The sequence below is a fragment of the Grammomys surdaster genome, unplaced genomic scaffold (genome assembly GCF_004785775.1).
Source record: "Grammomys surdaster isolate TR1022 unplaced genomic scaffold, NIH_TR_1.0 254, whole genome shotgun sequence".
Taxonomy (NCBI): Eukaryota; Metazoa; Chordata; class Mammalia; order Rodentia; family Muridae; genus Grammomys; species Grammomys surdaster.
This window is the reverse complement of record NW_021604695.1, coordinates 2888321-2914883: the sequence shown is the minus strand read 5'-3', so window position 1 is coordinate 2914883 and position 26563 is coordinate 2888321. Positions and strand designations below refer to the sequence as shown.

The window sequence follows — 26563 nt, the reverse complement described above, 5'->3', positions numbered from 1 at the left end:
AGGGTTTGAACTTGTCTGAGTCCCAGTCTCTTCCTGCTCCCCTCTAAGCTCTGAGCACTGGATATAGTGAGTAAAGAAGCTGAAGTACGAGGTACCAGAGACAGGGAGCTGAGCCAGGTCTTCAATGTTGAGCCCTAGCTACCAAGCTCCAGGGATCTGCCATGACAGCCAACCTCAGAAAGACACTGTGATGCTCTTCAAAGGAGTGTCCCACGGATCTGGCCTCTCCACTCTGTCCACTGCTTGCTCAGGTGTCTTCTAGGATGTCACCATCACAGGAGCCTCAAGCACTCTTGTCTCCCTCATTCCCCAATATTCTTGTCCAGAACCAGTCTGCATGCAGTTGGAGCAGTCACAGGAGATGAGCCCATTGCAGGTGGTGACATGGCTTTGCAAGGGATAACAGCCATTAAGGACAAACCCTTGGAATGCACAGGGGCCAATGCCAGGGAGGGAGCCATTCACCTCCTCTGCTGTGATTCCTTCCGTGGCTACCAGAACCACCCCCAGGCCTGCACACCACCTTTCCTAATGTGCAGGCTACAACAGCCCTCTGCTCTCAGCCTGCTGGGTAAGGTTTGTGAAAAGCAGGGCCCAGAGACAGCATTTTGATGCATTTCCTCCACAGATGCGCCCACTCCATGACCCTATATGAAGCAATGGGGGATGCCTGGGCTTCAAGAAAGGATAGAGACCTTGGGGCAGGGGTTATAGACCCGAGAGGAAAAAGATAGCGAGCAAGCCAGAAACTAAGTACCATTTTCCTGCTTTCCAAGAGGCTGGGCAAGGTCAGTCAGTCAGGATGATGAATGTGGAATGAGAGGGCCCAGATGTGTTGCTTCTTTTAGCTTAGGCTGACCTCAGATTTACAGCATTCCTTGTGACATGCTGAATAACGGTCATGCAAGGCAATAGTGTCTGTGCCCTTCTGTAGGTGGTTCGTTCCTTGGATCCACACATTCCTTCGTGTCTCTGTCGTGCACTGGGTAGGCAGTAACTTGGAAGTTGAGGCTGGACTGTGATAGTCTTGGCTTAGCTGCTTCCCTTTGGCCTGCCCTTAGCTCCTGGTGGAGTAGGACATGATAATAGAACTAAGGTCACTGGGTCAGGATGGCACCAGACGTGGTTGCACATGACGAGATAATAGAACTAAGGTCACTGGGTCAGGATGGCACCAGACGTGGTTGCACATCAAAGCCTGAGCATAGTCAGGCTTCTTTCTCCTTCAAAATGCCTTTGAAACATTGTGGCTACAGGTGCTCGAAGGCAGGGTGCAGCAGCAATGGTGGCACTCAGACCTGAGTGGGGGAATGGACCACTTAGCATGGCCACTCAGGAGACGCGTAGCTGCTAAGGTCATGCAAAGTCATCCGTCACTCCTACTCAGGCTTGTGAGCAGACTTGTGGACTCTGCTAACTGTTCACTCAAGCAATGGAAACTACAAGCACAAGCCCATACCAAGATATACAAAAATGTGTGTTGTAGTTTCATTCGTAATTGCCAACTATCAGAAGGCCCCAATGCTTGTGAACAGAAGATGGTCATGGATGGAGAATCCACGTGTGGAGAGTGGCCCCTGAAAGAGAAATACTGCTCTTCACATGGCCATATGAAGCACATGTGTGGGAACAGAGTGTGCAGGAGGAGGGAGCTCACAGAAGGACATGGACATCATTTGTACTCTATACCCCAGCCACTATGTCAGGACAGTGGACAATTTTGGTGGGCCATGAAATCATGGTCACCAGGGGACTTTGTGAGCACTAAGTTTTAAAGTTCATCAAGCTGCACGCTTGGAACCCAGGGCCCCTTTCTGTTCAGATCCCGTGTTTCAAGACACTTCCTGTTCAGAGACATGTGGCCAAGAAACATCTTCCTCATCTCCCCGGAAGGCCCTGAAGGACACACCACAGATGCACAGTGGACCTGAATTGTCTAAGGCTCTCAGACAGTAAGGCCCAGGGGATGGAGATGGGCTCAGAGGTGGCACCTTATTCAGTCTAGAGTTCCAGAAGACTTCTTGAAGGAAGCGATGCTGGGACAGAAACCTGAAGAATTAGGTGTACATAAAATCCAAAGCCAGCCAGGCTTGCAACTCACACCTGTGATCCAGACACTGGCTAGGTTGAGGCAGGTTCATTACAAGTTCTAGGCCAGCCTGGGCCACAGAGAGATCCTGTCTCAGAAAATGATTGAAAAGATAAATAGCCACAGCCCTTGGGTGTCCAGTGTAGCCTTCCAGGCCACACTTCCATGATTCCCACTGGCCTACCTGCTGGTGTAAAGCAATCACCCTGCGGTTCAGTACTGCTTTGCCTGAGAAGCTCCTCCCCAAGTGCCCATCAGACTCCTTCCATCACCTCTTTGGGTCAAGCTGGTCCCATTCTCATTCAGAGTATCTGACCACCATATTTAGTTCCCACAACACCACTTACAATCTTGTTTTATGACCCTGGCTGCTGTTGACTGGTGTGTGTGTGTGTGTGTGTGTGTGTGTGTGTGTGTGTGTGTGTGCTTCCTCCAGGGCTGTATGCTTACAGGCTGTCATTGCTGGAAATGCAAGTTTGGAGTATTGTAAGTGGATCTGGTGAAATATGAGAAAAGGAAAGAAAGCCCTCATCCCCACTGCTCTGCCCAGGACACATTAAATGGGGACCTTCTGGCTGTGTGTGGTTAAATGAATCACAGTACAAAGATTAATTTTATTATCCTTTGTCATTTTTAATTTATGGCTACTGAAATGCCAAATGGTGTGGCAGCCCCTGGGATCATGGTTGCTCTTCTGTTCGTGGGATACCCTACTTCTAGTAAACAATAGGCACCCTACAAACACCTGCTGTAGAATGACTGACTGACTGACTGACTGAATGAATGAATGAATGCACCATTCTCCTGAGCCTGCCTGCTCTGGAGTCCTGGGGATCCCAAGCCATGAGGGGTGGTTGGAGCTAGTGACCCTTCCCCAAGTTGACCCCACTTCCACTCCCCAGGCCTGGTCTTCTCTGTGTAGGCTTGCAGATGGATTAGAGATCAAAAGGGTCCAGTTGCTTTATGCAGCTTTCTTCCCTCCAGGCCTCTTAGAATGGTGGGCAAGTCAATCAAGGAGGATCCTGCACTACTGGAGTGGCTGTTGGGGACCTGAAGGGAGCTTCCTGGGGGTGTCCGAGCCTCACCCATTCCAGTTGGGGAGAGATGCTGGCCTCTGGGGCCCCTGTGTGTTTCTTCCAGCCCCTGGGCACTGACCCCAGCCCCCAGCTCTCCTTGCAGAAGGAAGGCTTAATTCAGGCCCTCGGGGGAAAACCGCAATTTGCTCCTGACTTGACATACTGACGGGTTTCTGGCGGCTGTGCCCCCTTTGTCTCCCCAAGCTGCTGTGGGTATATAAGGGCCGCCCCTGGGCTCAGGTGTAGAGAGGCTGGCAGGAGGCTGGGAACCCACCCACAGAGCAGGAGGAACAGACTGGTAAGGTGGCCCAGGTGACCTGGTCCCATCCTAATCTTCTCCACAGACTGTGACTCTTGCTGTCCCATCTGAACAATGGGTACAGAATAAATTACTCTCAGAGAGAAGAGAGGCCTAGGAGCACTTAGAGGGTAACAGGACAGTTTCTCCTATCTTACAGGTTTGGGGTCTTTCCTATATGTGGCCATGGCAAGGCTGGCTGGGCTGGGGCCAGAATTGCCCATGGACAGAGATCCAGGCTAGCCTCCTTCTCTCTAACTGGCTTCCTACCATGGTGGTATTTCCTTCTGCGGGAGATCCTAGGGTGGCAAGGTCACTCAGGGCCACATCTTAGTAAACAAGATGTACAGTCAAGCTTGTTGCTGGGTCATTGGTGCCCACGGGACACCTTGTGCCAAGGAGAAGGCTCTCTGTGTTGACACTGTCTGTAGCAGAGCTTGGTGAATGAACTACTGGGTCCCACCCTTACCCCCCCCCCCCCCCCCGTGATAGGCACTCTTCCAGTGTACACGGGAGCTGCACTGGGACCTAAGACACAGTCTCCTCCTTCCTGTAGCTTACAGAGGTGGCCAGCAAGGATATGGATACATTTGGATAAATGCAGCTTCTGAGAAGTGTTCCTCAATAAACATGCCAGTGATTGGCAGGATTCTCCAGACAGGGCAAAAAGAGAGGCCTCTCCCAGGAGATAGTGAACCTGATGGACTAGGAGTCAGCCTGGGGGAGGGCACACAGGAGACTGCCTAGCATCTGAAATAACAAGTGCAAAGGCCTTGGGGTGGGGCAGGATTTAGTATATTTAGAACTCAGGTGGTCAAAGAAATTTGCAGATGAGATAATGATGAGAAGCCTTGGGCCTCATCTACAGGTAGTGGGAGCCACTGAGGGGAGGGTCCCCCTGAAGCATTTACCCTGGACCCTGCCAGGCTCATAGGGCCATATGACAAATTTTAAGTCACATGGATTCAGACTGGAATGTCGGTCCTCCTGGTGGTGAGCTCTGTGGCCTTGGTTGAGTTCCCTCCAATCTCTGGGCCTCAGTTTTCCCACCTGATCCAATTCAAGCACCGGTAGGTATGCTGGCACTGGAAGCTGTCCTTTATGTGGTGACTGGTTAGAGCACCCCCAGTTGTTCAGGAAGGAAGCAGAGCTCCCAAGCAGCACTGGCAGTGATGGAGAGCAGGAGTGGACAGGCTGGGCGTGCAGACCTGATGACATCTTTCCCCCATCCAGATGTGCAGCTGATGATGCTGGGTATGCACACCCTGCTTCTGCTCTGGGGCCTGGCCACTCCGTGCCTGGGTCTGCTTGAGACAGTGGGCACGCTTGCTCGGATTGACAAAGATGAACTGGGCAAAGGTGAGCCAGAGGCATGTGGGGAGGCTGGAAGGGACCCGCCTGCAACTGTCTGCATCAGGGACAGATGTTCAAGCTTAGGCTATTGGTACTCAGCCGACATATTTTGGTATATTTTGTGAGGATCCTGGAGGGACCAGCAGCCCACACTAAGGAAGTTTGGGCTTGCTCTCCAGTTCCTCCAGTGGTCACTGATGTCCTTCCCTCTGAGCAGAGAACTGGGCTTTGTGGAATGACTTGGGACTAGGGACACGGATGGAGAAGGGACTGGGTGGATCATATTCCCACCTCATGTTTCTGGGGTGATCGTCACAGGACAGTGAAGAGCTACCCACAGTGGGGCTCCTCCACGCTGCCCTTCCCAGAGTCACAGAGCCAGTCTGTGAACCTCAGGATTGGCGTCACTTGGGCACTGTCACCAAACCCCTGCATCCACTCTCTGCTTTGGCTGCAGGGTAGCCCTGGGATTTGGAGCCCAAGTTTAACTCAGCCTTCACAACATACCTGCTCTGACACTGGGCAAGTGTTTGCCCCTTCTTGGTCTTTTGTTTCTCTGTAGATGAAGGGATTTTTAGGGGTGTGTCGATCTATTCCTGACACTCCTTGGGGCCAGTGGGGGGACTTCCCACTTGTTGAATGTGATGTGTCAATCCTAATGAAAACAGGCTCTGAAGCTCAAAGGAAGTACACCAGCCGCGGTCTTGGTCCTCACGGGGAAAGGGCAGTTTATTGAGTATTCCTCCTTCCCACCCTCTCTGCAGCCATCCAGAACTCCCTAGTTGGGGGCCCTATTCTGCAAAACGTACTGGGGACCGTGACATCAGTGAACCAGGGCATCCTGGGCGCAGGAGGGCTGCTTGGAGGCGGTGGCCTGCTGAGCTACGGTGGCATCTTTAGTCTTGTGGAGGAACTCTCTGGGTGAGGCCTCAGGGCTCTGAAGGGCTCTGCAGGAGGGCTTGTCTCCACTTGCTGCTGGGAAGGGGGGGCAAGGGACTGTGATCACTGCTGGGCAGTGGTGATGGTTCAGGAAGGTGGTGGTGGGGAATGATTGTGAGTCAGGAAGGGTATGGGTAGTCACATGCCTCTGTCACCCCAGGGGCTGGGGCTGGAGACAACTATAACTACCTGCTGTGTGACCCCGCGAAGGTTGCTTGATTTCTCTGGGCTGACCCAGGTGTCTGTCTGGCTCCTTTCCTCATGTCTTTTGGGTGTCTAGTCAAAGGCTCTGTCTCGATGAGCCCCTTCTCACCTTCAGAGTCTCTAGGGGATACTCACTCTGAGGACAACATGCATGATACTGGTTTGTCTTTGTCACCAGGGCAGATTATAAACCCAAGGAGGAGCAGAATTCCCATCTGGGCCAGTCATCAGAATGCCCTGATATAACATGGTGATCATGTTAGGATGGAAGAAATGGGCAGGTGGCTAATACTTTTAGCAGAACAGTCACCAGCAGGGGTTCTAGGTGACCTTAAGCACCATTGGTCACCTAGAGTTAAGACAAATGTCAAGTCTCTCCACAGGGGATGGAAGCCCCACAGGGACAGCCCCCCCCACTGCGCTCACTCAGTGGTGGAGGGGACCACTCTTTGGCCATGGCTGGAGCGAATAAGGACAGTCAGTCAGATGAGGAGCACAGGCTTGTGATGACAGAGGAGATGGCAGGTCCCCATGTAGCACCTACATCTACAAAGGCGGCTGGTGACGGCTCATAGTGCCCAGCTTCACTGAGTCACTCTGAGGTAGATCTGGGCAGTGCCTGGGCTTTACACATCTGGACACAGAGACACAGCAGCAATGTGATACATCCCCAGTCACAGTTAGGTAGCCACAGAGTGGGGCTGTGAGGTGTCCTAGTTGGACACCATGGACACCAAGACAGCAATAATCTGTGTGCAGTGGGCCAAACAAAACCATGTCTACGATGAGCACACAATGCATGCTGTCACTATTATTAGATTCCACATCTCTTCATACCTCCCTGGCTGAGTGAACCTCACATTGCTCTTCCTTCAAGGAGCTGCAGAATGTGCCAAAACCTAATATGACAGTGCCCTGGGCTCAGACAGGGCTGTAAACTGCAGCCTGAGAACCAGGAAGGAGGACTTCCTGGAGGAAGGGATGTCTGTCTGAAATCAGGAGAGCCAGGAGCACTCAGCTAGTAAGGGGAGGATGTTGAATAGAATCAGGAATGGGTGCTCCAGACAGGAGTAGGAAGAATGAGCTAGAATACCTGACTAAGAAATCCCCTGTGGGGTGTATTCTAGATGGGGCCCAATGTCACACAAACTGGGGCTGAGGCTGCCAGATAGAGTAGGACCTTCAACTGTGATTCTGGGGCCACATTGCTGAGAATCAACCATAGGGGGAATCTGATGGTCAGGGTCCACCCAGGACCCGGGGTATGTAGGAGTGCGCCCACTTCTCCACTCTCCAGGCTGAAGATAGAGGAACTAACTTTGCCCAAAGTGTCAATCAAGCTTCTGCCGGGGCTCGGGGTGCAGCTGAGCCTGCACACCAAAGTTAGCCTGCATGGCTCTGGGTAAGTGTGTTTCTGGGAGTCCCTATACACCAGCTCCCATTTCCTATGCCTCACTTCCTTCAGGGTACTTCCATCTTGTCTCTTGTGGGCCCCTGCTCTGTTCCTTTCCCCTAGAGGACCTCCCTCACTGTTGACCCTCAGGCTCCCATGGAGCTCCCAGGCCCTCTTCCACTGTCGGGGGGTCGGGGGAAGAGGGCAGTGCAGATGCCTGGGGACCAAGACACTGACATCCACAGGGCCCCAGGATGGAGTGGGCGTGGCCTGGGTATGGTGAGGTGGGTAAAGTCTGGGAGACAAGCCATGCTCATTTTGGGGATCTTGCAGTCCCCTGGTGGGCCTCCTGCAGCTGGCCGCAGAGGTGAATGTGTCTTCGAAAGTGGCACTGGGCATGAGCCCGCGGGGGACACCCATCCTTGTCCTTAAGCGCTGCAACACGTTGTTGGGTCACATCAGTGTGATGTCAGGGTGAGTCTCTGGCTTGGGATTAGCTCACACACATCTGGCATGGGGTGCCTGTCGCCAGCTCTGCCTGAGAATGTCATGCTGTCCTGCTTTTGTCCCAGACCTGAGACCCAAACTGTAACTCACTCAGGAGTCCCTGTCTCTCAGAATCTTTGACTCTGCTCTCAGCATGTAAGAGCCCAACTCAACCCTGGACTTGTGTGACCCCAGAACTATTTCTCCATGCTGGGAACTCAGTGTCTCCTGTGTGGATCTGTAAGCGCCTTCACATTCACCCCTTCCTATGGGATACCCACTCACTTGCCCACACTCATGACCAGCCTCACTCCAGGGAGAAAGCAGAGCCCACAGAGAGCAAAGGCTCTGCCCAAGGTATCACACACAGATGAGGCAGGCATGTAAGCTTGTCTCTGACCACTGCACTACCCTCTCCTGGCCCATTCTTCCTCTGTCTCCCTGGCACTGTCTTTATCCCAGGCCAAGCCTCAGTTCTTTCACTTTGCTGGCTTAGTGGTAGCTCCAGGAACAGAGTGGGGGACTTCTGTAAAGGCTTTGACAAAGGGGTTGCAGGGCTTTGGGGCCCTTAAAATTTAGTGTCTCTTGATGCTCTGAGGGCAGTAAGCTCAGAGTACTGTGCTGTCTTGGGATGTGGTTCTGTGGGCGTGTAACCCTGTACCCACATGGCAGGCCTGAGACAAACTACAGATATTGCTTATTCTTAGGCCATCTATTCATTCATTCATTCATTCATTCATTCATTCATTCATTCATTGTTTATTGAGTCCCAAGTTGAATCAGACATTGCTCACATGTAAATGGCTGTTGTCTATAAATTGTTGGGTGTTCTGGAGCACAGGGTGCCAGGTAGGCCTATGTGGGCTCCTCTCTCATCTGGCAGTAGCATGAGATAGGGTGGGGCTATCTTGACAAGAGAGGTAAAACCTTAGATATCTCATGGTAAGGCGGGGCCAAGGCTTAAACACAGGTCCCCAAAGCCCAGCCAACCTCACAAAAGGAAGAGACAGGAGAGGCAGAGCCCTGCTCCACCTACCTCGCCATCCACCTCCATGTCTCCTCCACCCAGGCTGCTGCCCACACCAATCTTCGGGCTTGTAGAACAGACACTGTGCAAGGTGCTGCCTGGACTGGTGAGTGTGGCCCCCACTAGGCTGCCAAGGGCAGTTACCTGGCATCCTAAGACATTGTGAGGAGCGCTGTGTGGGTGGTGGAGGGTTGTTTATCCTGGGCTAAAGGAAGCAGTATGGCCACGGGAGAGGAGAATATACCTCAGGTAGATTCAAGGAGGTTCATCCTAGGTTCTGGGGCGCTGTGTGTGTGTGTGTGTGTGTGTGTGTGTGTGTGCTGGATCTGACTCTGGGTGCTGGAAGCACTTTCAGCCAGAATTCTTGGCCATCATTCTGGGTAGGATTGGAACTGTACTTTGAGGTCATTGCTGTGCTGTGGTTTCTGTGTAGTTCCCCTGCCTGGCTGCCCAGTGTGGCAGGATGCATCAGCTGGCTGCCTGCATCTGGTTCTCCCAGTGCAATCCTGGGACTTGGGGTAGCAGTCTTGCCTCAGCACTGGCTTTTGTGTCTGCCAATAATCATGACCTTGGCAGGTGGCCCTTAGTCTCTGACCCCAACTGTAGACTGAAGTGCTGGTCTCACTTGGGTGGGCAAAGCACCTGCTGGCTGCACTTACAACACAGGGCTCAGTGAGTGCAGGGCAGGGTGTATGGATCTTCTGGATGACAGAGAAGATGAGGTACCTGGGACTTCTGACCACAAGACTTCTGGCTCTACACTGGGTAGCAGGATGGACCAGTGACCATAGAGGGCACAGCAGTCACCTTGGCCCAGTGGCCCTGCAATGTCTATGTCTCCTCCTCACAGCAACCTGAGAGATGTGGGATTGGGTGTCCATATGCCACCTCATTCCATCTTCATCCTTTGCTTTGGTTTGAGCCTCAGCACCACATAGCCATTTTGGAGACAGGCAGCTGCCTCCTGCCTCAAGCAGGGTGCACCTTGTCTCTCCAGTGATCTCTGTCTCCTTCTGTACAGCTGTGCCCTGTGGTAGACAGTGTGCTGAGCGTGGTGAATGAGCTCTTGGGGGCTACACTGAGTAAGTTGGGGCCCTACCCCTCCTCTGTGTTCTCTCACCCTCGACGTTGAGCAGGTAGCCATGGAGGGGAGAGGGGGAAGTTTCTCTTTCTCCTCAGACTATCCACTCCACGTTGGGGAGTCATCTGGGGAACCCTTAGGGTGGAGACCTAGGAAGGGGTCCAAGGAAGGACGTCTAGGGAGGAGTCCAGCTAGCCCAGGGGGCAAAGCTTCAGAACATCCGCATCTGAGATCTCCACTTGCCAGCTGCTGCAGACACTCACTGAGCACTTGGGGCTGACACAGGAGGCAAATATCCTCTGTGAAGATGAAAGCCACAGGCCCAGAGGGCTTTAGCAAGGCAGCAATGGCCTTGCATCCTAGTGACTGTATCTCTGCCTTGTGGAGACCTCTGTATTCAGGGAAGTATGAGAAGAAGACAGGGCAGGATGGTGCTGTGGCCACCCTTCCATCAGGGAGGCTGGGAAAGAGGCAGGACAGGCATGGGTCAGTCACAGCAGCACCCAAATGAATTCTGGGTAAAGGGTAAGTATGCAACAGGTGCTCAATAAATGCCAGTGGTACTGTCCCTGGAGTCTGGGTTGGGGTCTTCCTGTCTGCCCTCTTCCCTGCAGGTCTGGTGCCTCTTGGGCCTCTGGGATCTGTGGAGTTCACTCTGGCTACACTGCCCCTAATCTCCAACCAGTACATCGAGCTGGATATAAATGTGAGTGTCCCAGGGCCAAGGCAGTGGGGTCCATAGTGGAGCCACTGAAGTGGATGGGGATCCTGGACAAGGTCAGGAGGCCAAGCAGTCACAGACTCACCTGTCTCTGTCTCCTGCCTGGTAGCCCATCGTGAAGAGCATAGCTGGCGATGTCATCGATTTCCCCAAGCCCCGCCTCCCAGTCAAGGTGCCCCCCAAAGAGGACCACACCTCCCAGGTGACTGTTCCACTCTACCTATTCAGTACCGTGTTTGGGCTTCTGCAAACCAACGGTGCCCTTGACCTGGACATCACCCCTGAGATGGTGAGTGGCCTATGGGGACACTAGGTTGGGACATCTGCTCCTAGCTGTGGCAGGGCTGCCTCTGGGTTTTCCCTTGTTGTCTCTCATGGCCTTGCTGAGCCTGTTCTCTGTAAGGGGGTGCCGAGCACACTTAGTGCACACATTCTGTCGTCCACCCTGTTCTAGAGGAGCGTGTCAAAAATCCTCTGTACCTGCATGGCGCCCCTGAAGCCTTCTAACCTCTGCCCTCCAGAAGACCACTCCCAACAGCCAGAACTGACAGATTTCCCTCCATCCTTGCACCAGATGAATCTTTCTTGAGTTTAAGCTATTTTGTACTAAAGTCAGAATGGCTGACATCCCGTCAACTTTCTCAAGAGTAGATGGGAGTTAGAGAGAAGAAAGCCAGGCTTAGACTTTACTGAAGGTCACTTGTACTTTTGTACTAGAGTTTCTGGGACCTTCTTGCTCCTTTGCTTACCCCTCTTTGCCTCACTGGCTCAGGAGGCCTGGCCTGTAGAAGCCCCACCAGAGGCTTTTTTTTTGTCTCATCCCTATCTGGAGCATTGAGCCCTGAGCTATTTGAAGGCCTCACATACAGCTTAGGTCCAAGGCAAGAGGGTTGACCTCTCACCTTGTACAGGATCGGGTGGGGTCCCTAGGGGACAGAGGTGGCTTCTGAGACCTGAATGGGACCCCAAGTTGGAGGCAAGGGTCTTTAGTTGGGGAGAAGGCAGAATCTGAAGAAAGGAATGCGTCATTGAATGGCCCATGGATGGGGCTGTGAGTATTGTGATGATTGGTCCTCCTTGGGCACATCTAATACTGTCGCCATCACAGGGTGTTAATTGACCCTGAGAGTGCTCCTGGAGTTCTGGGGACAGTGTGGACAGATCTGTTCTGATAGGTGGTTCAAATGGGGACACCATTGCTTAGCAACCTGGTAGGACTTTGGTGATCACAGCTTAGCTTCCAAGGGGGAAGGGACATGAGCCCAGAGAGACCACATTTCCTAACATTTTAGCCAGAGCTGGTAAACTTATATGAACCTACGATTTATAAAGACTGGCAGTGGTCATATTTATGAGTGACCACTGGGTAACGGGTAAGAGCACCTGGCTGCTTTTCTCAGTGTGGTCAGGCAGCAATGAGAGGACGTTGATGCCAGGCAGCTCAGCTGCACATCCTGCTCATCCCGGGCCACCAGTAGCCAAGGATGGACCCTGGGCAGAGTCTTAGCATCACTTGTGTAAAGTGAGGGCATTTTAGCCTGGCAGCTGAGCTGCTGTGTGGGGTGTGCTAGGGAAGTTTAGAAGAGCACCTGGTACAAGGTCAGGCTCCAGGAGTGTCTGTAGTGAGCAGAGGTGGGAGAGATATTCTCCCCTGTCTTGCACCTGTCTCCGAGGATGTCTTCCTTCTCCATGAATCTCTTGTTTGCTCTCATATCCAGGTTCCCAGGAACATCCCGCTGACAACTACTGACCTGGCAGCCTTGGCCCCTGAGGTGAGAGGCTCTCTTCGGGACTCCATCAGTGTAGCTCTTTCCTGAATGGACTCCAGAAACTTTCCCAGGGCACCTCTCCAGATACCCATGATTACTATCGAGCCCAAATTCATAGTAAAGTGTGGAACGCTAACACCATATCCCTTTCTGATAGCACAACTGGCTCATAAAGGAAAGAAGCAGAGTGTCCCAGAAGCCACGGGGGTGCTCTGGTCACAGCAACTCCAGCAGACAGAAAACAGGAGAGTCTTCCCAGGCTACTGATTCACAATGTGACCAATCTGAGTCTCCTAGTAACACCTACTCTTGAGAAGTGATGGAAACCAGGATAACACAACCACTTAGAGGACAGAGGCGTGCTAGTGTTTAAGGGCCAATGTGCCCCATGCTTATATTCCTAAGTTATTGAATTATCAACACAGAGATTCAATCATAAGATCCATCCTTAAGGGTCCCTCAGACCAGAAGACGTCCCCAGCTCTTGGTCTTCTCTATCCTTGAGAGAGACAAAGGAGAAGGGTCATGGAGGTGAAGATAGTGGACATGACCCCAGGACTCAGTTTCCCAGTAATTCAAATGATACTGGACCCATCACTACGCAGCTGGGGGAACTAGAAATGATTTGAAGTTGAAATGGCTGTTATTCCATTAGAAATCGTAGGGTAGCTGGAGCGTCTGAGAGGGGTTGGACAGAGAAACTGAGGATAGGAGTGGCAGATGGGTTGGGTATGGAGGACAAGGTCTGTGTGTCCAGTAAGGGGATGGTTCCAGGCAGCCTCAGGGAGCAAGGTGGTACTTGCATCTCCCAGAGCCTCTGGGCTGAAGGGCAGAGGAGGCTCAGGAGAGGAGGGGCCTGAGGGAGAACCTCTTGAAGACAGGAGGAAAGGGCAGGGTTGGTTGGGTGGCAGAGATGATCGGGACAGCCCTCAGGACACAGATGCATATGGTTGTTGTTTTACTTTTGAGACAGAGCTGCATGTAGCCCAGCTTGTCCTTGAACTTGGATAGCCTTAATTCTTGATCTTTCTGTTTCTAGCTCCCAAGTGCTGGGATTTTAGATGTGTGCCACCATGCTCAGCTTGCTTGGGGGAAGATTTTGCCTGTGTATGAGACAGAGCCTGATTTGGTGGCCCCATGGATCAGAGTCTTACCACTTTGATGGAACAAAGTGCCTGCTATCCTAAGCTATAACCTTGCTGCCAAGTGTGGTGCCTCTTACCTGGTTAATGTGTTTGTGGACTGACTGATTCTGTCACTGGGCATCTAAGTTGTCTTCATACTCATGTTCTTTCCTTGTATCTCCCAGGCCCTGGGGAAACTGCCGCCTGGTCAGCACCTCCTGCTCTCGCTGCGGGTAACAAAATCACCCATGGTCCTGCTGCAGAACAAGAAGGCCACAGTCTCCATCCCAGTCACCATCCACGTGCTGTCTTCTGTTCCTCAAGGGACTCCTGTAGCCCTTTTTCAGATGAATGGGGTAAGTGGGTGAGGGGTAGGTGGGGAGCCCCATGCTGCACACACAGTAAGACCCTCACACCATCGATGAACCGAGCCCCTTGTTTATTCAGCTTCTTTCCAGCCCCTGGCCCTTTGTTGGTCCAGTGGGCCCACTCTGTTTCCTCAACTCCTGAGAGTCGCTCCCCAATGACCTGCCTCTGTTCAGCTCTCTCCTGGGAGCGTGCTTCGTGCCACAGCATGCTAGTCCCAGCATACCTTGTGCTCTGCCTGCCCTGGCTGTCTCTTCTGCTATCTTCCTAGGCTAGCTCAAGTGCCCCTGGGGAAGGTTTAGCTTTCTCATGTGTTACACAGTAGGTTCTGGTCTGCAGCCCCAAACACCCACTAACTCTGTCACACAGTAGGACCAGAGCTGCCGTGGGAGGAATGGTCAGAGGCTCTCCTGGCATCTGGGTAACTGTTTCTATGCCTTGCAGAACCAGGGAAAATATCTGCTTACTCTTCTCCTCAGGTTATGACTCTAAATGCCCACCTGGCTCCATCCAGCACCAAGCTGCACATATCCCTGGCCCTGGAACGGTAATGTGGGGTCCTAGGATGGTCTGTCCCTCCCTTTAGACACAAGAATCAGGATCTGACTAAAATAGGGGCTACTTGGTGTTGGTAAGCATTACTGAGCTGTTTGCTTAGCAGATTTGTCTCACCTTAGGGCCTGCAGGGAGGGGACATGGTGGTCACTACAGATCAAGTAGCAGAGCCCAGAGTAGGTGGCCCTGACTAGCGCCTCCACTGCTCCCTCGGCTCAGACACTGGCTCTGGCAGTGAGCCTGCCCCAGGACACTGAGGATGTATCATAGCCCAAGGCTGATCACAAGGACATGTGTCCCAGACTGCTGGCAGATGCTTCTACCTCATCTGGACTTCTTCCATAAATCCCCCATCTCTTTCTCATGCTAACTGAGTATCAGGAGAATCCAAACAGCCAAGAAAAAGGTGGAAGACCATTCTCCCCATACTCTCGCACACTACCCAACACAGCACTTCACAGTTCGTAAAGTTCACTGTTGCCCAGGTTCAGGCAATGGGCCTGTGATCCGGGCCTCCCCACTCCAGCTGGTGCTCTGGCTATGGTGATGTCTGTCTGACCCCCATCCAAGTTGTAGAGAATTTCTCAGATGCCCTTGAGACCTGACTGTCCTGAGCCACAGCATCCAGTATGCATCTCCCTGCTTTAGAACTTCCCTGTGGTTCCATTTTTGCCTTGTTCATCCAGGTCTGCTGCCTGCTCACCTCTGCCTCCTGGTGGCAGTTCATGACACAGCACTCCAGAAACAAAGCTAGAGGCTTGCCATGGACTGCATAGGTGTACACTACTATCAGTGAACAACCTGCTGGATGCAGACTGGTCCATGTGCAGTGTTAGGCTAGGGAAAGGCTGCTCATACACACAGATAGCTGGGAAATCCCTAGGAGGGCTCTGTGATGTCTCACAAGGGAATGAAACCTTCTCAGTCTGTTTCACAAGGAGGAAAACAGAGAGCCTGGGCGAAGGCTGGAGAGAGATGAGCTAAGTCTGAGTCCTCTTTCCTATTCCTGGAAAGCCATGACTGGGGTGGGCCAGGGTAAGCTGGGCCAGCTCTCAGCAGGGAGTGAGGAGCAGCCAGGACCTCTTAATATTTCTCTTCCCTTTGCCAGGCTGAGTGTCGAGCTGGCCTCTTCCTTTTCCCAACCATTTGATGTAAGTTCCTGGGAAGAAGGAGCTTGGCAGAGGGTGGGGCGTTTGGGTGGGGAGTGGGGCTGAGTCAAGGTAAAGGCTGCCTCTGTGTGGGCCCTGCTCCAGCAGAGCAGAGAAGAAAGACAGAGGAAGCATGCTAGTGTGCATACTTATGTGTGTGCACTTTGAACCTGTGTGTGTGTGCTCGAGTGTGTGTGTGTGTGCATGTGCACATGTGTGTGAGAGAGACACTCGACATTTTAGGAAAGTCAGTCCCAAGGTCTTGGATCCTCACAATTGTAAAACATCCAACGGCTCATAAGGATCTGAAACTTCACACAAAATTCTGAGTCCTGAAAGTTCCAGCATTTCAGAACCTCACAGAACCCTGAGGTTCATCCTTCTCACAGACTTCTTAGGATCTGAAATCTCAGGACAGCCTCAGATTCTAGAACAATCTGAGGGCTCCCAAACTGTCTATAATCTAAGGTTAGCCTTCTCAGAGTTCTACCAGAGCTGGGCACATTCCCTTCTCTCTTTCTCAGGCACACCTGCCCTAACCCACAGAATCTTCTAGAAGGGAACGCCTTGTAAGGTCCCAGAGTAAGGGTGAAGCCTGCATTAACCAGAGTCTCCCTTTCTGTTGCTGGGTTACACAGCCCAGCCCGAGGGACCGATTAGCTAGCAGGAACAGTTTCTCTGGGCTTGTGGGAGGCTTCTGGGCCTCTAGTTTTTCATGAAGCCCCTCCTACACCATCCTCTGTTGCAGGCATCTCGTCTAGAAGAATGGCTCAGTGATGTGGTCCGGGCTGCCTACATGCAAAGGCTCAATGGTACGGCTGGAGACTGATTTCCTCCTCGATCCCTTACTCTGATGAGAATACTGAGGCCAGAGAGATGCCAGGGTTTCTGTTCATGCAGCAATGACCAGCACCATCATGCTCTCCTCTGGGCCTCCAGAGTTAACCTCACCCAAACTCTGCTTAAGTGCTCACAGTCAAGTGGGAAATAGCTATACCAACCAATGGCTAGACCAGAGATGGCTCGGGATGCAGGGACTGATGCCACTAGGAGGTGTGGCTGAAGGGAAACATGACATAGAAAGAGGAGTTTTGTCATTTTGGGAGGTATGATGGGGTAAATAGGAATTTGCTAACAAGAAGCTGAGTTCCCACAGGGAGAAATGTCTGCCCATCGTCAGGGTCAGAGACACCCCCCCCATCTTTGTTTTCAACCATTTTTTTCTTCACAGAACACCTGGAGGTTGGAATACCCTTGCCTAAGATCCTCAACGTCAACTTTGCCAATTCAGTCGTGGATGTCATTGAGGTGAGCCTCCCCTGTGAATGTGTCCCCAGATGGCAGGCTAGCTGAGGCCTGGAGAGACCTGTTTGACACCTCTGCGGAGCATGCTCTGTCTTATCCTCTGATCTGCCTCTGTATCACCTTTACATAGCTCAGAGAATCACGAGCCTCAGAAATAGCAAATATATGGCACATGTATTTCTATCCTTTCCTTCCTCACCTATGGCAGACATTGTCAGTCAATCACAGAATTCTGTTAGATTAAGACATGTCTGACCTGAAGAAGGGACCTCAGGTATAATCACAGAACCATAGTTCTTTGGTTTACGGACAGCACATACTTGTGCTGTCTTTCCCTCATCATGTGTCTGTGGCAGGCATGACTAATAGATCATGACACCACCCCCTCTCCACATCATCATCATCATCATCGTCATCATCATCATCATCATCATCATCATTATTGTTTTGCCACAAACCTCTGCAAGTCAGCACACATTTGAGCCTTGGGATAGCTCTTGGAAGTGAGCACAGCGGGGGTTTCTGTATTAATTTTTAAGGTGAGAGGATGAAGGTTAGGGGGTGTCAAGGTTATTCAGTATGTTATTGATAAAAATGGCCCTTGAACTTAAGTCTTAACCTGACCCACACCAGACGCATTCTCCTTCTCACCCCTCACTGAATGCTGGGTCTCAGGCAGAGCAGGAGGTAAGGCAGCCACAACGGGGACTTGAGCTTGGAGACCTAACGGAGAATTCTTGTTCTTGCAGAATGCAGTTGTGCTCACAGTGGCTCCATGAAGCAGTATGGCTGCTGCTCTCCCTGTTCACTGCAGAGTCCTATCTGTCTGCCTCAGTTTCCCTCCCAGTCTCCAGCCTGCATTGGTGACAGTATAAGTGCCCCTTGCCCACCTGGGCCCACCTTGCCTTCTATTCCTGTGATTATGCCTGTTTGGGGGTAGGGATGGCTGGACAGCTACAGATCTGCTTCAGAAAGCACACAGCATCTTGGTTCAGTCCCAGCTTCAATAAACTGATCCTTGGTCTTGTGCCTGCTGGCTGGTTTGTTCCCTGGTCACACAGGAGCACTGTTGGCCTTGGTTTCCAATGATCTCCTTTATTCTAAACAGGAGCTCTTGGGAGGTGAGGGAACCTGGGGCCTAGTTATTGGAGTGCAGAGTCCCAGTCCCACCTGGCTGGCCTGGGCAGCCTCTGGTCCTTGTCTGGCCTCTGCCTCTCCCTGTCATCCATTCCCCTCACCTTCTGTCAGAACCTCTGCCCTGAGTTTTGGAAACCTCTCAGAGGGCATACAAGCTGAGTTTTTGAGGGTTGAATAGTAGTTCTGCAGGGAGAAAAAGAGCTGAAACTCTATGAAGCAAGGCTGAGCGAGGCTCACCCTGCCCTGGAGAGACATACCTGTTGACTGAGGAGAAGACAGAGATGTTCCTAGAACAAGAGAACCCTACCAAATGCTCTTGACACACACAATGGTTAGTTTCATTTACCAGTTTGATGACTCCCCAGGAGACACAGTTGCTATGAACTGCAACTGAGGCAGACATCATGGTGCTGGGAGAGAGGAGATGCTCACCCACTGTCAGGAAGCAGTGGGAGAACTTTTTTCTCCTCCTTCCTGTTCTGTCCCCTGGGCTTCCAGCTTACAGGATGACACTGCTCGCATCGGTGGATCTCTCCTCTAGCTCATCACTCAAACAAACCCACAGCAGGCCTCACTGTTCTTCCTGGCATCAGCTAATGCACACGGCTAGAAGCCATCCAAGCTCCTGCTCAGTGGTCCAGGCAGCCTCCTACTGCAGCTAAAGGGAGCTCAGGTGCCTGGCCTTGGCCTCTGTCTCAGTCCCATGTGTGCTGATGGACTGTAACAGGTTGTCTAAGATTGGCTGGTTTACAGTGAACAGGAATTTACCCGCTCACCCTTCTAGAGAATAGAACATACAAGATGGAAGGACTGGTATATGCTGGGGTTCTTCCTGCTGTAGCATCCCATAATGCCAGACAAAAGGTCAAAGACAGTAAAGAGATGAAGAAGTAGAGATAGAGAGAATGTGAGAGAGTGTGTATGAGAGTGACAGAGAGACAGGCAGAGATATAGAGAGAAAGAAAGAGGGAGGGAGAGAGGGAAGGAGGGAGGGAGGGAGGGAGAGTGAGAGAGAAGGAGGGAGGGAGCAAGGGTGGGAGAGAGAGAGAGAGAAGAGAGAGAGAGAGAGAGAGAGAGAGAGAGAGAGAGAGAGAGAGAATCCTTTCTTCAAGAACTATTTCCACACTGTGAACTGTGGAATCTACCTCTACCTCTTACCTGCTGAAGTGGAACTCATCCATCCAGAAAGCTGGAGCCCCCGAAGCCTAACACCCCCACCAGCCCGATCTCCTGACCTCATCACCCAGGGAACACAGTCAGACCATAGCAGGTACTTGTCTGTGATTCAGGAATGTCATGGTTCTCACCCAGGTCATCAGAGGGCTAAATCGTCAGCCCTTGTCAGGTGCTGGGAAGAGGGTCTGGCACATGTGAGTGAGTAGCAGCCTGGCCAGGCCTTCACATGGCTGCCTCTTCCTGGACCTTCTTCCTGGATTAGGCTGGAACGCTTGCTCCCACCCTTGGGGCTCTTAGTGTCCCCATCAAGACATCTGGTCTAATTCTCATACTTGACTGAGAGTTCCCCAAAATCAGGGACAACGTCCGCTGACCACACTATCGTGCACTGAATTGCCCAGACTGGCTGGGGGTTTCCACGTTGCTGTGGTTTAAGTGTGAAAAATCCCCACAGGACTCATGGGTTCAAGCTTGATCCCCTGCTGTCTCACATATGGGAAGCGATTGGGTCATGGAGGCACTGTCCTCAGTGGCTTGGTCCATAGATGGCTCATAGATTTATAGGACTTAGCAACTGGGGCTAGCTGGAGGCCATGCTAGATCCTGTTGCCCCTAATCCCAAAGCCAGGCTGTTCACTGTGACACTGTGTCATGTGATACTGTGAGGTGTTGTCACATACTCACTAAGGGCTAGACTCCATTTCATATACTTTTGCATTCTGATATTATCAACTTCCTGAATTGTCCTGCCTTCTAGAAATTGTACAGGAAACTGAGGCACAGGGAACGTAATGGCAAGCCAAAGCTACAACAGGTCAGGATTTGAACTCAGTGTCTCTCCTCCAGATATGATCAATGCTCAGTCCCTGAACTTCCACCCTTAGGATAGGGGATAAGATAGGCCGAGAACAGTGCCCCCTTTGGGCACTCCTGGTGAACTGAACATTCACACAGGGGACAGTGCTGAAGGCAAGAGTTCATGGTGGAGCTGGGGCTGCTTTCTGTCTCAACAGTGTAACCCAGCACACAGGCACACCCTTGGCTCCCTGGATGGCTGGGTCACCTTCAGGGCGAGTCACCTCCTGGGAGATCTGGACGTCCTTCCGCCATGCTTTCCTCATGGCATAGCTCTAGACAAAGGGCCTTTTGGACGCTAAGCCCAGGTGATCTCCCTGGCGCCTCTGCACTAATCCTTCCAGGATAGCCAAGGTGGCCCCAGGAGACAGGCCAGCCTCAGAGGCACTGGGGCCAGGCTGGCCTCAGAATTGAAGGCAGTAATAGAGCCTGGAGGATGGACAATAGACACCATGCTTGGACCTCAGCAGGTCACATGGGCTCCTGCTTCCTCGGGTGGAAAAGCACCCTCTTGCATTTTACCTCAGATTAAATGGTAATAGATATGTTTGCTTAGCAGCATCTGGGTCACAACTCATGGGTGCCAGGCAGTAGAAAGTCAGAGTTTACAGAATGGAGGTCCAGGGGCACAGATGGGATCATGATCTGTAAATGCCACTCCTAATCCACGGCACAGAGGTGCAGACAGAAACACATGGAAGGGCAGATGTGGTCCAACGTGATGTTCTCAGCAAGCTGGGTAGAAACCACAGTACACAACGAGGATGTTGCTTGTACTGGGGGAGTCACGAGGGACTGTGGTCTGATGGGGCTTCAGGCATGATCCAGACATTTCCTACGTAACCTTTTACATTCTTCACTGTGCAGAGCCAGACTGAGGCCAGGGAGGAGGAAGTCACCCTGGTCTCAAGGGTAAACTCCAGCCCCAGAGCCCTTCTGGCCCTCATGGGATTTAGACATTTAGGATTTCTTCTTCATGCCTTGGGTGGCTTTGTGGAGCCTGCAAGGACCCTAGACGATGCTGATGCTGAAAAGGCCCTGTCCCCAGAAGTGTGTTGTGTACCAGGTCCCATACTCAGCTTCGTGGACCAGGATGGATTCACTTTAAGCAGGAAGAAAGGTGGCAGCAGAACTGAGCACACATGGTGCCCTTAATTACACCATTAATGTACCTGCTGTAGATGGGAAAACTGAGTCCCAAAGGAGTCTAACCAGGAAAACAGATGATGCTGTGTTGACACAAGCAAAGCTTGCCAGGATTTGAATATGTGCCACCTGCCTTCAAAGCCCCTTTGCTGTTAGGGAAGGGCAGAAAGCATCAGTTGGTGGGGGGCTGGCAATGAAGGACTGAGGCTTGCTGGGATAGGAGAGGGAACACCATAGCCTCTCTCAGTAGTGAGTGGGAAGGCTGGGGCCTGGAGGAGGTGGCAACAAATAGATGCAAAACCATAACCTGGTCTGGGGCTGGGTGTGGGGAGCAGAAGGCCTCAGTGAGTGCCCAAGCCAGCAGGGACTCAGTCATCATCTGTGGTTACACTGGCAGCTGTGCTTATGTTGGGCTGTGAGCTGGTCACTGTCCTGGTTTTCCTGGAGAATTCACATCTCAGATGGGTCCAGGGATTGCTGAGTGGTCCAGAAGGGGAGTAAAAGACATGTTAAATGGCAGGACTGGCATGTGCAAAGGCCCAGAGGCAGGGAGAGTGAGGGTAACAAGGAATAGGGGAGAGCATAAGGAGAAGATAGGCTGAACTGTGGAGTCTTGGGTGTCAAGGGAAGACTGGGCAGAAGAGTGGGTGACCGATGCCTCTAGGAGATTAGAGAGTGATGGGGGACAGGAAGGAGGGGGACTTTGAGTGAGGGAATACTCTATAGTGTGGCAAGATGCAGGCTACATGAATACATAAATCATCATAGGCTGGGCTTTCCCTGTGGAAGTTTATATAAAAAACTGTAGCCTGTGTGTAGAAGTGAGTAGTGTCACATTCAGCACCTCACCTTGAAGTATATAAAATCCGAGCTGAGAACAGAGCTCAGTTGGTTGAGGGCTCACTAGTTTCGTGTAGAAAGTCTTGGATTCAATCCACAGCTTCACACAGACCTAGTATGGTGGCGACTGACTGTCCAGCGAGGTGAATGCAGGAGGCTCAACAGTTCAAGGTTATCCTCAGCTACACGGTGAATTTGAGGTCAGCCTGGGATACAGGAGAGTTTGTCTCTGTACATAAATTAAAATAATCATGAAAATAAGAAGTGGCTCCATGGTTGGATAAAAAACATGAGAGAGAGCAGGCACCACGCACGGAATGCAGATGTTGGTGAGTCTGGTGAGAACTGACAGGTGTGCTGCGGTCACCGGATGGTTCTCTCAGCTTTGCTGTACATGTCAGTTTTTCCCCTCATGATGAAACATTTGGGTCAGGGGATCTTCTGTAGGTCTAAACTGTTCTACCTGTGAGCTGCCCCACATGCCAGCAGTTGGAGCTTTATTCATCTCCCAGAGTCTCCAAATTGCAAGGCAGGTATTGCCTCCATTTGCCCTATAGAGACAGTATAAATGTGGAGAGGACAGGGTTACACAGTGAAACTGAGTTCTGTGAGGTAGAGCAGGTCCTATCTACCCACCAGGAGACCTAGAATGGGCAATATCTGCCTTGGGGGGGATTAGAACCCATATGTGCTCACCTGAAGGCCTGAGATCTCCAAGAGTTTAGCCAGATCAGGGCGATAAAACCCAGCTCATGTGACACTATCTGGAGCTGAACACACTTCTTGGAATTAGCCACAAACCACAAACTCTTGTGGTTTTGGGGCTCAATGCTCAAGTTGTAAAGAAAATCTGAATTCCGGTCTTATAATTCTGGTCTGTCATAATTACATGGCCCTTCCCTGTCCGGGTTCCCACTCAGACTATGGCCACTTTATAAAGCTGATCTGTGACCAGACTCAGCCCATAGCAGAGGCCTGGGCAACAGACCTCTGAGGATTGACTTGTACGCCCCCTCAAGGGTAAGGAGGAGTCCTGTCCCTGTCACAGGTCCAGGCTGGTAGGGGAGGCTGAGGCCTGGCAAGGGAATGAGAAACCCCACCCCCAGGCCTTCAGGGAAGCCCTGCCAGCTGTCAGGACCTCAGATATCAATAGGCCCAAATCAGGACACACATGTATGCAAAAGCTATGCCCAGCTTTCCCAGGAGTGTGGGCCCCCAGGATTTTTATTACCTTGGTGGTGCTTTTTAGTTGCTTGCTAGTGCTGGAAAAAATCTCAGATGGTCCCCATTTTTTTTTTTAAATGCAGGGTTCTCTAGGCATGAGATCAGGATAAGCTGAAGAAGCCAGAAAACAATATTGGGCATATTATTTTTAATATTCCAGTATAAATGAGTTTTTCCCTGTCTCCTGGGATGAGATGGGCAGATGTAGCTCAGAAGGGCTGTGGAACTCAGAGCTGTGGGGACAACCTGAAGAGACTGTCTAAGTGGAAGGAGTTTGTGTTAGCCATGAAGACTGTCAATGTGTCCATACTCTGAGGCAGATGGATGAAAATCCTGGGAAGATGGAGTGGGTGAGGGAGACCATGGCAAGGAGGCTGCCAAAGTGTCCTGAAAGCCAATCAGCTGAGCCCAAATCACGTGTCACTCCATTTCAGCATGCCCCTCACTTCCTAAGGGTCTGAGGCGACTGTCCTAAAAGAAGAATGACAACTTGCATGGATTAGCTATCTCTGTTTTGTAGTTATGAGTTAAAGGTCTTTTGTCTAAGGACTAGAATCTAGATACCTGGGATCCAGAGCCATGTTCTTAAGTATGTGGTGTGGATCTCACTACTCTAAGGGAGGGAAGAGTATTTGCTGGCTGACTGGAAGTACAGAAGAGTACTTGATGGCTATGTGGGTGAGTGGATGGGTGGATGGGTGGATAGATGGATGGATGCATGGTGGAAGGATTAATGAATGGGTGGGTGAATTAACGGATGGATGGATGGATGAATCAATGGATGAATGGTGTGTTTCTCAATCTGTGGGCTACAACCCCTTTGGCAAACCTCTATTTCCAACAATATTTATATTATGATTCATAAAAGTAGCAAAATTACAGTTATGATGTAGTAACAAAAATAATTTTATTGTCTAGGATCACCACAATATGAGGAACTGTATTAAAGGGTCACAGTAGTAGGAAGGCTGAGAGCAACTAGACTAAATGAATGGGTAGATATACGACTGGATAGTCTAGATGCTTAGATAACACATAGAAAAACGGATGGGTGGATGGGAAGGTAGGTGTATAGATGGATGTATGGGTAAAGAGATGGGAGAGTGGGTAGATGTATGGATTGATGTGTGGACAGACAGACAGATAGATAGAAGGATTGGAGGGTGGATGAATCAGAGGATGGATTGGTGGATGGATGTACAACTTAGTAGCTATTGGATAATGGATATACAGGGAAATAGGTAGGACGCTGGAAGGATGCCTGGGTAGGAGGAGAAGGATAAGTAGAATGAGAGGTGTTGGAGAGAGAGAGCTACAAAGAGCTGCCAGCTTCCAGTGTGCTCTTTCTGTTGGAATTCCCATCTCTTTCTTCACAGCTCAAACGGTAAGTTCCATCTTGGGTAATAGATTTCTATGCTCTGGAATAATTTTTTCAATGAGTATTTTTGTCACTATATCATTTTTTTTATTTGAAAAATTTTGAAGTGGTAGCAGTAATTCTGGACTATGTCCTACTGTGTGACTCTGGGCAATTTCCTGGGTCTGGGTCTTGGAATTCTAATATGACTTCTAGGCTGAGGGTGTGTATCTCTACTCACTGGCTAGAGCTGGATGGATTAATGAAAAGAAGGACAGATGGATGATGGAAGGAAGGATTGATGGATGGGAGGACGGATGGATGTGTGGATGGATGGATGGGAGGACGGATGGATGTGTGAGTGGATGGATGGGAGGATGGATGGATGGATGGGAGGATGGATGGATGGATGGGAGGATGGATAGGAGAACCATGGATGGGTGAGTGGATAGGATAGACAGATAGGTGGGTAGATAGGTGGATTGACGAGTGAGTGGACAGATGCATGAATGGGTAGGTAGATGGACAGATATCAGGACAGATGGATGAATGTGTGGGTGAATAAAAGGATGGATGGGAGGATAGTCAAAGTTGTGACACACACTGTCTCAGCAGGAAAGCAGCATCAGTATGTGGACTGCGTGGTGTGTGGCTGCTCTGTCTGTGGCAGCTGTGTGTGGCATCCGCCAAGACACAACCACAGTCCTCAGAGTTACAAAAGATGTGCTGGGCAATGGTGAGTCCAGTCCTCATGGGGGTCATGGGTGGCGTGGGAAGGGGATGGGAGGTGAGCCAACTCTGTAGTACCTGAGAACCCTCCCCATGCTAGCAGACCCATGGTTAGTGGCTGGACAACCTCTCCCTTTGGGATGTAGCTTCTCTTTTCTCTTGGATGCCACTTCCTAGGCATTAGCTCATTCTCTTGGGACAGTAGACAGCAGAGATTAAGGAGTTGGGCCCCAGGGCCAGGATTCCTGAGAATCAAACCCTGCTTATACAAACCCAAGTCTCAGTTTCCTCATCTGGAAAGTAGGGAGAGCCATCTGGAAAAGACTGGTGTCGGGAGAGCTGAGTGGGATGATGTGTGGAGACACACATGGTACCTGGGGCACAGAAGTTCAGGTACAGGTGCCTGTGGCCTGTCTTACTCTGTACCCTGAGAAACGAGGACCTGCGGTGGTCCCTGTTTCTACGCAGGGATCCAGTGAGGATGCTGCAAGATGACTTCCTATCTACCGATCTAAGAGCCTCAGAGACTTCTGTGTCTTTATTTCATCAGTTGCAGGCTGTTGTTCTGGCCCTGGCTGTTCCCCAGGAATTTATAATCCACAAGAAAGTAGATTCTATCAGGCCACAAAGTGAGAGATACTCAAAAGGCAGAGAGAGTAAGAAAGCCTATCAAGGTTTGGAATCTACACCCAGGGCATGAGCTCACTGGGTGCTAGTCTGTCTTCTTCATCTATTGCTGCTTTTTTTCCCTCTGGGGGATGGGGTGACAGGATGAGGTCCCACAAGTAGGGTGACTCTCTCAGGTGGTGCCTGGGGACTGGGAAGGGGAGCCTGGCTGACACCTGTGCTTCTCCACAGCCATCTCAGGCACAATTCAGAAGAGTGACGCCTTCCGCTCCGCCCTGAGGGAGGTGCCCGTGGGTAAAGCCCGTGGTGATGGTGGAGGGCCCCTCTTGGGTGGACTGCTTGGTGGAAGTGAAGGGAGCAGTGGTGGGGGAGGAGGTCTCTTGGGGGGCCTGCTTGGTGGGAGTGGAGGAGGTGGTGGTGACCTGTTGGGTGGAGGCCTATTGGGTGGCAGTAGTAGCAGCGGTGGGGGGCTGCTGGGTGGCAGTGGTGGGGGGCTTCTGGGTGGTGGTAGCCATGGTGGAGGTCTGTTGGGTGGCAG

At 51.4% G+C, this 26563-nt stretch overlaps 2 protein-coding genes across 3 annotated transcripts in view; both read left to right on the top strand.

Annotated features, from left to right (window-relative positions):
• Positions 1–3244: 3244 nt before the first annotated feature.
• Bpifb3 (BPI fold containing family B member 3) lies at positions 3245–17963 on the top strand. Of its 2 annotated transcripts, none has more exons than XM_028775339.1 (16): positions 3245–3374; positions 4697–4822; positions 5581–5737; positions 7257–7341; positions 7708–7826; positions 8908–8971; positions 9887–9947; positions 10561–10652; positions 10777–10956; positions 12386–12439; positions 13746–13916; positions 14406–14473; positions 15590–15632; positions 16378–16441; positions 16861–16937; positions 17684–17963. In XM_028775339.1, exons 2-16 carry the CDS (start codon positions 4708–4710, stop codon positions 17711–17713), a joined length of 1380 nt encoding a protein of 459 aa, XP_028631172.1. In that variant the 5' UTR covers positions 3245–3374; positions 4697–4707; the 3' UTR covers positions 17714–17963. The 2 variants fall into 2 exon arrangements, with proteins under 2 accessions (XP_028631172.1, XP_028631170.1); XM_028775337.1 differs by having other exon boundaries at positions 7257–7361; positions 7686–7826.
• Positions 17964–25299: 7336 nt separating this feature from the next.
• Positions 25300–26563, top strand: part of Bpifb4 (BPI fold containing family B member 4) — a 23041-nt gene continuing 21777 nt past the window's right edge. The window contains 2 exon segments of the mRNA XM_028775335.1: positions 25300–25405; positions 26257–26319. Of these exon segments, the coding sequence (XP_028631168.1) occupies positions 25300–25405; positions 26257–26319 (169 nt within the window).

Excerpts from the sequence above, each read along its gene's own strand:
- Bpifb3 (XM_028775337.1), top strand. The coding sequence starts at position 4,708 with ATGATGCTGGGTATGCACACCCTGCTTCTGCTCTGGGGCCTGGCCACT. Across the intron at positions 4,823-5,580 it reads CAAAGATGAACTGGGCAAAG|CCATCCAGAACTCCCTAGTT; the intron begins GTGAGCCAGAGG and ends CCCTCTCTGCAG. Across the intron at positions 9,948-10,560 it reads GCTCTTGGGGGCTACACTGA|GTCTGGTGCCTCTTGGGCCT; the intron begins GTAAGTTGGGGC and ends TCTTCCCTGCAG.